The sequence below is a fragment of the Cyprinodon tularosa genome, unplaced genomic scaffold (genome assembly GCF_016077235.1).
Source record: "Cyprinodon tularosa strain WSP-4 unplaced genomic scaffold, ASM1607723v1 ctg596, whole genome shotgun sequence".
NCBI lineage: Eukaryota > Metazoa > Chordata > Actinopteri > Cyprinodontiformes > Cyprinodontidae > Cyprinodon > Cyprinodon tularosa.
Window position 1 is genome coordinate 325,663 of NW_024039336.1, and position 9,792 is coordinate 335,454.

The 9,792-nt window shown below is 39.8% G+C and overlaps 1 protein-coding gene across 1 annotated transcript; it reads right to left on the reverse strand.

The window, feature by feature from the left end:
* Positions 1–2,411: 2,411 nt before the first annotated feature.
* On the reverse strand, positions 2,412–8,826 carry agxta (alanine--glyoxylate and serine--pyruvate aminotransferase a). The gene is made up of 11 exons (XM_038306890.1): positions 8,489–8,826; positions 8,122–8,314; positions 6,187–6,251; positions 5,997–6,097; positions 5,840–5,910; positions 5,309–5,393; positions 5,139–5,237; positions 4,970–5,039; positions 3,182–3,277; positions 2,643–2,771; positions 2,412–2,556 (listed from the first exon to the last, which is right to left on the reverse strand). Exons 1-11 carry the CDS (start codon positions 8,645–8,647, stop codon positions 2,449–2,451), a joined length of 1,176 nt encoding a protein of 391 aa, XP_038162818.1. The 5' UTR covers positions 8,648–8,826; the 3' UTR covers positions 2,412–2,448.
* Positions 8,827–9,792: the final 966 nt, after the last annotated feature.

The following is a 9,792-nucleotide window of genomic DNA, read 5'->3' on the forward strand; positions in this document are numbered from 1 at the left end:
GTTCTGATGGTATTTTAGCCAAAGGATTTTTATCAAAAACATCATTAATGTGCAAAAATAAGGAATAGTTGTATTAACCATACATGAAAACATAGTTTTATGGGCCCCCCAGGAACTTGGGGCCCTTAGGTAACTGTCTAGTAATGCCTGCTGGTAAACAGTGTGTATCTTACGGTTATGTACGTAACGGATTCTTTTTTCCCCTCAATATTTCCAGCCAGACTATTTTAAACCGCTCCTCAGGGCCACAAGGCCAGCAGAGGGCGCCAAAGAGTGTTTTTTATTTTACTTTTTATTTTTGGTGTGTTTTGTTTTTATTGCATAAAACAACTTCAAAATTCTATTTAAGTTAACACAGAACCGTGCCTGCTTTCTTATAAGCACAGTTTACTAAATGTTATAAAAAAAATTATGATTTTTTGTCATTAAAAGAATAAAGAAATTTAAAAATAATACCCACGCAAATCCCTCATCATTTAATTAATTTAAATACTGCTGTAATTTGGATATTTTCTGCTACCCATTCTTGCTGTGGCTTAAACTTCACGCACAGTATATATCTAATGAAATTCAGAGCAACCAACTGCAGTGAGAAATAAGAATAAATCCAGTAATTTACTGCTCTTAAATTTTAACCTTTTTCTGAAGCACCGTTTATTGATTAAACAGTATGGAACAGCTGATATTTTTGTAATCGATTTAGGCGATTCAGTGCTAAGTCACTGTTATCTGAGTTTGCTCCATTAAGTGAAGTGAAATGTTCCAAAGAATCATGCATGGCGATATAACAGATGTCAGGAATTCTGCAATTGCTGCAACTGGGCAACTCTAGAAAAAACAAACATTTCTGGCGGCTTAGAAACTTAAGTTTTGGTGTAGATTGAGCCTCTGACTGTAACAGTCCTGTCTGTACAGGAGGAGCTACAAAGCCTTAGATCAAAAGGTTCTGTTTAATTAATGAGGCATCTTGAAGCCAAACTGTATTAATCCTGTATTGAAGATGTCTCACAGAATACTGACACCTGCTGGACATTTAAAGACACTACAGGCAGCTGATTGGACAGACTGAACTGAATTGATTTGATGACCTAGAACAAGGATTCTATGGAGGACCAACTCTGCCATATTTAAAAATAAAAACATAAATGGTCAATAAATATATAAGAATACAAATAATTGCCCCCTAAATACAATAAACAAATAAATGTAGGTAGAATTTAAATTATACAGTGAGACATAGATTTTTATATCTCTGTTTTATAGCTTCTTTATTTATTCGTCTTTGTAATAATTATGTTATTTATTTATTGTCTGTTATAATCTTCAAATTAATTTATTTATTACTTATTTTTTAAGTATTTATTTATGTGCAAGATATAATATTTTTGTCTATTTTATTCTTCCTTTGTATTTTTTTACCCTCTTTATTTCTTCAACACTATTCATTTCTGCCTGTTGTTTTTACATTTCTGTCTGCATTTCTGCCTCATTATGCAAATGAGGAGGGGGGGTGTCTTAGAGAGTCAACTTCGAGTTATCAAGTAATCAAGTTATTGTAGGTTAAATTGGATTATTTCATAATTATGTTTAATTTAAGAAATATCTTTGATATTTTTAGATGCAGCCAACAACTAATGTCAACATATATCATAGCGTGAAAATTTATTGGAATGTGAGAATGAGGATGCTTGTGGATTTTAAACCCATCCATCCATTTTCCTTCATGATTATCCCAATGGATGCTGCTGTCTATCTACAGATGTCTACGGGTGAGAGGGGGGGTTCATCCTGTCTCCAGTCCATCGCAGGGCAACACAGAGACAAACAGGACAAACAACCATTCACACCTAAAGAGAATTTAGAGAAGCTAATTAACCTAACAGTCATGATTTTGTCGATTTAAGCGATTGTGGGAGAAAGCCGGAGTACCCAGAGAGAACCCACGCATGCTCAGGGAGAACATGCAAACTCCATGCAGAAAGGCCAGGCCAGGAATCGAACCCAGAACCTTCTTACTGCAAGGCATCAGTTTTTAAATAATATTATTAAAACAATAAGTACAGTAAAAACAGTAAATAAACTAAGACTAATTTTGAAATTAACTTTAATTCAGATAAGTTGATAACAGAGAGGAACAGGATGACACAATGAGAAAATTTAAAGGAAAAGTCCACTCATATTCAGAATTCAAAGTACTTTAATCGTGTCTTCAACATGGTGTCTCTGTCATTTTATTGTTGATTAATATGCAAATAAAGAAGGAAGAATTCAGTCTCACCAAAACAGATGTTAGTTTTATTCATTTATAATTCACAAAGTTTCAACAAATGTTGTGATGAATGGTTGTTTCATCGGCACAAATGTTAACGGGTCCGAATAAAGATTACTGCAGCCTATACAGATTAATTGTTTTTTTTGTGCTTATTTTTAATTTTTGACGGGTTTATTTTACACTTTGCTCCGGTGGCAGTGCTGCAGGGCATCTCTCAGCACTTCCAGCAACATATCCACGTTTGCCTTACTGCTGTTGAATCCCATCAGTCCCACACGCAACACCTGAGAGGAGCAGAAACAAGCCCAGCAGTCTTAGCTGGTGTGAACATCCCCCCCATTGAGCAGCTAAATGCCTCCGTCCCTCTTACCAAACCAAGTGAAGGTCCCAGCCCTCCAGAAATCTCTAAGTTGTGCTTCTTCATGATGTAGGAGGTGATCTCTTTCCAGTCGTATCCAGGAGGAGAGACGATTGTGGTGACGGTGGGCAGTCTTGCACGCTGTAACCAAGTTTATCACATTATAATGAAGCACTGATCTTTATAGAGGTTCCTCTGCCTGTTTCCTCTTTAGTAAAAAAAACTGCAGATTTACACTGCAAAAAAATCAAAATCCAAGTAAGTTAATTTTTCTTAAAATAAGCATTTTTTTTCTTGAATTAAGCAGTTAAGTGAGACACTCTGCCAATGAAATAAGGAAATTTACATTCAAAATAATAAAAAATAAACTGCAGTCTCTTATTTCAAGTGCATCATATCTAATTATCTTACTTTACACTTATTTTAAGAGTAAAAAATGCTAATTCCATTGGCAGATTATCTTATTTACCTGCTCAAATTAAGGGATATACTTAATTTAGGAGATTTGTACTCATTTTAACATAGTTTTTGCAGTGTATTCTGAACTTCACCTTTTCTTTGACAAACAGTTTGAGACCCAAGCTCTCCAGGCCGGTGTGGAAATACTCGGCCACCTTTTGATGCCTCTCCCACGAATTCTCCAAACCCTTACAGAAATCAAACAGCCGTTAGAAGAAAGAAAAAAAGACATCAACAGAGAGTTTATAAGAGGGAAGAAATTCTGTTACCGTATTTTAACACATCAGCCAACATAACGACTACCGTTTCACATGTCAATGTGTTTTATAGCAATGATGCAAAGCAAACAGAACATTTTCTGGTGAAGATTTTCAGTCAGATTCATTCGAAAAAAGTAAAAAAATAAAAACCCAAAAAATCCCAGAACATTTCAAACCAAACAGACCTTAAAACAGAGACTAGTTCATCCTAAAGACCTAATCTGAACAGAGTGGTGTCTGCAGGTCAATGCAGTGAGGAACGCTCTGATCTTTATATTGGAGAAACCAAACAACCTCTCCACAGACACATGGCCCAACACAGAAGAGCGCCCTCCTCTGGACAAGACTCTACGCTACATCTACCCCGATGGACAAAGGACATTCTTTGGAGGACCAGAATGTTCACATTTTGGAGAAAGAAGACAGGTGGTGTGAGAGGGACGTGAAGGAAGCCATCTTTGTTAAGAAACAAAAAACAACCTTAAACTATCATTGCAACCCCCAACCCCGTTTATAGGAGAACAGAAGACCTCTCCCATTCAGCCAGGCCAACTATTCCCTCTAACGACCCCCTTTCAGAGACATAGACAGGTATGGGGCATTGCAGGCTAACAAAGAAGCCAAACGACCCCCATTCATTTGTTTCAATTTACATGTTTTCTAAACATAAACCAGGTTTTGTTGGGCTGCTGGATAAAACCTGGAACTAAACGCCATTTCTGACATTTTGAATTGAAAAAGCTTCCTGGATGGAAGAGAAACGTCTCCCTTTTCAGTTCAAAATTTTTCTACTTATTTTAAGAAAAAGTGACTTATTTAGATTACATTTTTTTGCAGTGTGAGCTTCTATTTAAAAATAACAGACAGTAGTTAGAACCTCAAAATATGCCGAGCGGGTCGAGGGAGACTTTAAAACAACATGACTGGGCAAAGTTCTGACCCAGACGCTGAATATAGATCTATATTGTTCAATTCTGAAATCCATGCATCTTCTTTCTAAGTAGAGTATCATTAAACCCACCCTGGATCTAACCTGACTCCGCCAGATGGATTTGCTCCGCATATCCATCTGGAAACCTTCAGTTGAAGTAATTTTGGGAAGGGGCGAAAATACTGGTTAGCTGATTGGCCTATGTTGGTGATAGACGGGCCAAATAAACCAATCAGATCAACGAAGCATATGACGTACTAACAGCCAGGCTACTCTTGCCGAAACCAGTCGGGAGAAGAGCAAAAACATCTTTTCCTCTGAGAAAAGCCTCCAGTGTTTTGCTCTTCTTTCAGTGAAGAAATACTCTGTAATTCCCATAAAACTTGCTCGATAGCCACGCTAACGCTAGTTTCATCGGCTGAAGCCGCCATGTTCTTTAGACTGAACTGTCGCGCTTCTCGTTGCGTCACACCTCAACCCGCCTCAAAGCCAACGCTGATTGGACGTTCGTTTGGTGAACGGCTCCAAATTTTCTTTAACGGAGAGTCTCCAGACTGATTAGCGAGTGAAACCTTGAAAGCTCGCGAGATCAGGATGGTCTCACAAGGCTACCCTGGCTCATCACAGAACAACCAAATAGAATATACTGAGTTTTATGCTTATTTAATAAAATCCATTTTAAATCCCACCTCATCAGCAAGGACAGCCAGGCTCTCCCTCAGGGAGTAAAAGGCGGTAACGGGCCCCGTATGGTGGTATCTGTAAAGCAGACAGAGCTTTGCAAAGTGATCTCTCCCTTGTAGGCTCTGTGCGCCCCCCCCCCCCCCCCCCCCCCCCCCCAATCGTAGCAGACCTTACATCCTCTGTGGTTTATCATCACAGCCCCAGTAGTTTGCAAGCCAACTCAAATCCAGGAAGAACGACACAGGCTTTGTTCTCCGATTGAATACTTTCTGGCTGTGGGTCAAAACCTTCCCTTAAAAACATGTTTCTTTTTCATCACGTTTGAACATAATGCGTTTTCTCACCATGCTCTCTCACTGAAGGAAATGGGGGCTGTCCCAGGGGGGGCATTCAGAACCTTTTGGGAGCCGGTATACAAGATATCGATCCCTGCAAATAGAAGCATTGATGGAAAAGCCTTTAATTGCACCGATACCGATACCAGTATTGAGTAGGGCCCCGATCCAGCACTAAAATGGTGGTATTGTATCGGCGAGTACCAACCTATAGGGCACCGATACTATTTTGAGAGCCTAAAGTTTCTTCAACTATTGTCACCCATTCCAGGTAGGCAATAAAAAGTTCTACTGGATTCCCTTTTAGTCTTTTTTCTGCTTCACAAAGGTAGGCAGCAGCTTGACAAACCATGATGGCAATTATTTAACATCCAAGTAGTACGCAGCTCTTCATATATACACACATCAATTTCAAATGGATGGTGTTGGTATCGGCCAATGCTGCATAGCCAGGTATCGGGGCCAAAAAATGGCATCAGTGCAACACTAATTGATACTGCAGCGAACAGAGGCTTTATTGGACTAGTTGGTGCTGTAAACCTTGCTGGTCCATGTAGACGGGGGCTCCTCCTATCGAAGCCACACAGTCAACAAGAAACAGGCAGCCATACCTGAAGGACATAAAGCAGCAAAGCTCAGACATCATCTCCTGTCCTGCATCAGAGATCAAACAGTAGATGTGATCAGCAGGTCTTACTTGTGGCACATGTCACCGATGCCGTCTAAGGGATGCAGGACGCCTGTGGACGATTCTCCGTGTGCGAGGAAGAAGAGGACTGGCCTGTGTTTGGATAAAGCCTGAAGACGGACAACACAACAACTACAATAACAGTCTGTCGCTTCTTTGCTTTAATCAGTCTGATCGCTTCTGTGATGTGCAGCAGTACCCTCTCAATCTCTGAATTGGTCAAGTAGCCTCCAGGGGGCGCCACAATGGTCTCCACTCTTGCACCTGTTGGATGGACACACATTCTGATGGGATTTATACACAATATGGTGTTGATTATAAAAGGATGTGAGGGATGTTTGTTTGGTGACAAACACTAAAAAAAGAAATACTGTTTTGCTCCATTAGGTGAAATTAAATGTTCCTCCAGCTGAAGGAGAGCATCCCCGCAGCATGGTGCTGCCTCTACCATGTATCACTTTATGTGTAGAATGTGGAGTTTATCGCCCATCGTAGAAATGAACCCCCTGCCTGGCCCCTACAGGCCCATACAGTCTGAAGATGCAGAAGCTTATTAGAAAGCGTAACAAAAGGCTGAAAGGAGTTTCACCGCAGAGCTAAGCCATGCGTATGGGGCGTCTCTGCGTTGCCATGGTACCAGATACTTTCCTTTTCCACTGGAGGGAAGACGGCGTTAAATCTGTAACAACGTTGACCAAAATGCATAGAACTTTCTTTACAATAACACTTTGATATTTTAGTTTTCAGTGTTGTGCATGAACCTTTTCAATGAACGGCGTTCAATTCAATTCTATTCAGTTTATTTCTATAGCTCCAATTCACATCATGTCATCTCAGGTCACTTTCCAGTTCACCAGATCATCCAGTCAGATTTATTCAAGGTTTTCTATCTAAGGAAAACCAGTTGATTGTATCGACTCATTCACTCAAAGGCAATCCTTCATGCTAAGCATGCTTGTAGCGACAGTGGAGAGGAAAACTCCCTTTGCACAGGAAGACACCTTCAGCAGTTCAGCGTTTACTGAATCTGTTCAGATTTTTAGTGAACGGATCAGTTTTGAAGTAATGAACATGAACCAGAGCCAGTGTTGAATAGTAACGAAGTAAAAATACTTCACTACTGTACTTAAGTATATTTTGGAGTACTTTATACTTTCCAAGGGTATACATTTTTTTTGAGAACTTTCACTTTTACTTCACTACATTTACAAACTTAATTGCATACTTTTACTCCGATACATTTTCAATGTTTGGTTTAGTTACTAAGTAAAAAAAAAAAACAAGAGAGAGAGTGTTTTGACCCCCCCTACTGACTATAAAGTCGGGTCTTGCCTGGGCTCGTTCATCAACACCAATAGGCTACATTACTTGAGTACATCTATTTTTTTACAGTAATTCTTATACTGAAGTACAAGCCATTTTAGATACTTTAAGACTTTTACTCAAGTAACATTTCAGTCAGTGACTTGGACTTTTACCAAAGTCATATTTTGGAGAGCTACTTATACTTTTACTTGACTCCGAAATTTCAGTACTGTATACAACACTGACCAGAGCGACGTTCACTCTGAGAATAATGAGCGACACACACCGCTCACGACGGCGTTCAGTTAACGACTCTCCTCATTGGCTAATGTCAGGTTTAACGGCAGTTATTACGGCAAACATCCTGACAGAGCAGCATGTCTACTGCTAGTACCAGTCTGATCCATTCAGACTCATCTGCTGGGATTTCTGATGCCAGTTTGATTAACTAACAAAGGGAGACTGCGACAGAAGAAAACTGTTCCCACCGGGACTAAACAATCAAGTCTGTACATCAGCCACGTGAGGAACGGAATAAATAATTTTGGATCCAGATCTTTTCAGCAGAACCTGAATGTTTCTGAAGCTCTGTGTCGTTTGGTTAAATAAAAGCTTCACTGCACATCCAGTAAACCTGGACTGCATCAAGAATTTCCATTTCTTAGTTCTATTGTGGAGGCCAAGGGGCCCTGTCGCCCTGGGCAGCACTGAACCTAGATCCGGCCCTGGTTTTCATGACGCAGTTTGTTCACTAATGTTTGCTGACAAACCTCTGGGGCCTACAGAGAGTACATTTCTGTCTATCAGACTTGTTTCCCAGCAGTCTTACCAATCCGTTCGGCCATGTCGGCGGCTCGCTCCCCCCAGATACCGTTGACCCCCACCAGCACGTTCTCCCCAGGCTCCACCGTGTTGAAGATGGCACACTCCATTGCTGTGTGGCCGGTGCCACTGACAGCAAAAGTCGTCCTGTTTTGAGTCTGGAACATGTACTGGATCCCACTCTTGATTTGGCTCATTATCTGTTGTGAAATTTAAACCTCTTTAGGCAAAAACTGAAACATCTGTCTCTGTGTTAAGCACGTTTGTCATGTCTCCATATTTCAGAGAGAGCAATTAATCTCTAAATGTTGATAGATGGAGCTTAGAAGCTCCATCTATCAACATTTAGACAGAGGTCAAACCTCCTGTTTTACCTCAAATGTTTCGGGGTGCATGTGTCCGATGACGGGGTTGGCTCCAGCCTCCAAGATGCGTGGAGGAACATTGGAAGGTCCTGGTCCAAACATGTAACGCTGAGGGACAACCATGCGCTTCTTCAGGCACTGAGGCGGAGGTATAGAGACGGGCGACATGTTTTCACGGCAGGATGAGCAAAAATAGAGATGAAAAAGATTTAAGTGTCGCCTCAGCCAAATTCCCTCCTCTGACTGGCCAGTGGAGTCCACAGGTCAGGATCTGCTACCGTGTTTACCTTTTTTTTTATCTTCTGTGAACTCTGAATACTTAACCAGCTCAGAAAACACGTACTTTCCTATGTCCAGTGATAGGGGACACACCAAACATGGTCCTGTTTGTTAATAATTTACCAGTAGGATTACTGGCTACCAGAATTAACTGTTTGTTTCCCATATTCTTTCAAACCCCCTGAGTTGTTTCTATTGAGAAATATTTCACAGTATTTCACTGAATTACTACAAAAACAAACAACAAAAATAAAAAACATCTGAATGCAGCTTTAATCAGGTGTTCTGCAAAAAATATTGAGAAGAAAGAATTTCATGTTTCCAAAGAATCTTGAATTTAATAAAGACGAGCTGATAAATGTCCTGTTTGGCCTCATTGCTTCTTTATCTGAGCAGCAATACCTTCTGCAAAAAGTACCTGGCTTTAAATAAATTAGCAACAAACAAATGCGTTGTCCTATTTTTACCCTGTTAGCATCTTAACTACACTTTGCAATATGTAATACTTCTAAATATAACGTGATGATTGATGCTAGTTACTTGAAAAGGGGATTATATTTTAACTTCTTTTTGCAACTTACCTGCAGAAGTACAACTAACCACTAGTTTAGTTTAAAGCAGCTCTATGTAACGTTTTGATTTAGGCTTTAGCTTAATTTGGGAAATCTTCTGATCAAAACTTGGAGTGTTTTGATGCTCCATGCATACTGTCCTTCAAACAATTACTGAGTGCAGCTTTACAACAGTTAAAGAGCTAACTAAACTAAACTAAACATATTTGACCCTTACTTGATCAAATATACTCTAGGATTTAATGTAGAGGGGTGAAGCTGGCCTTATCTTTATAAGTAACTCCATAACTTCTTAATCTGGACTCTAAAACACTTAGGAATACGGGGTACATTTCAGGTTATTCTTGTGTCTTATGAAAAAAAGTTCTCCGGTCAGAGAAACAAAATGGTCCCATCTGGAAAAAAAGAAATGTCTCAGAAAAATAAAATTTGTCAGTCTCAGAAAGTTAAACCTGTTAGGTT

What these genes read in the sequence shown, in the direction of transcription:
- agxta (XM_038306890.1), bottom strand. Translation starts at nt 8,647, where the DNA reads ATGTCGCCCGTCTCTATACCTCCGCCTCAGTGCCTGAAGAAGCGCATG. An exon ending in CGACATGGCCGAACGGATTG is followed by an intron (nt 6,252 to 8,121) that starts GTAAGACTGCTG and finishes TCCATCCAACAG; the next exon opens with GTGCAAGAGTGGAGACCATT. An exon ending in TGGCTGTCCTTGCTGATGAG is followed by an intron (nt 3,278 to 4,969) that starts GTGGGATTTAAA and finishes GATTTCTGTAAG; the next exon opens with GGTTTGGAGAATTCGTGGGA.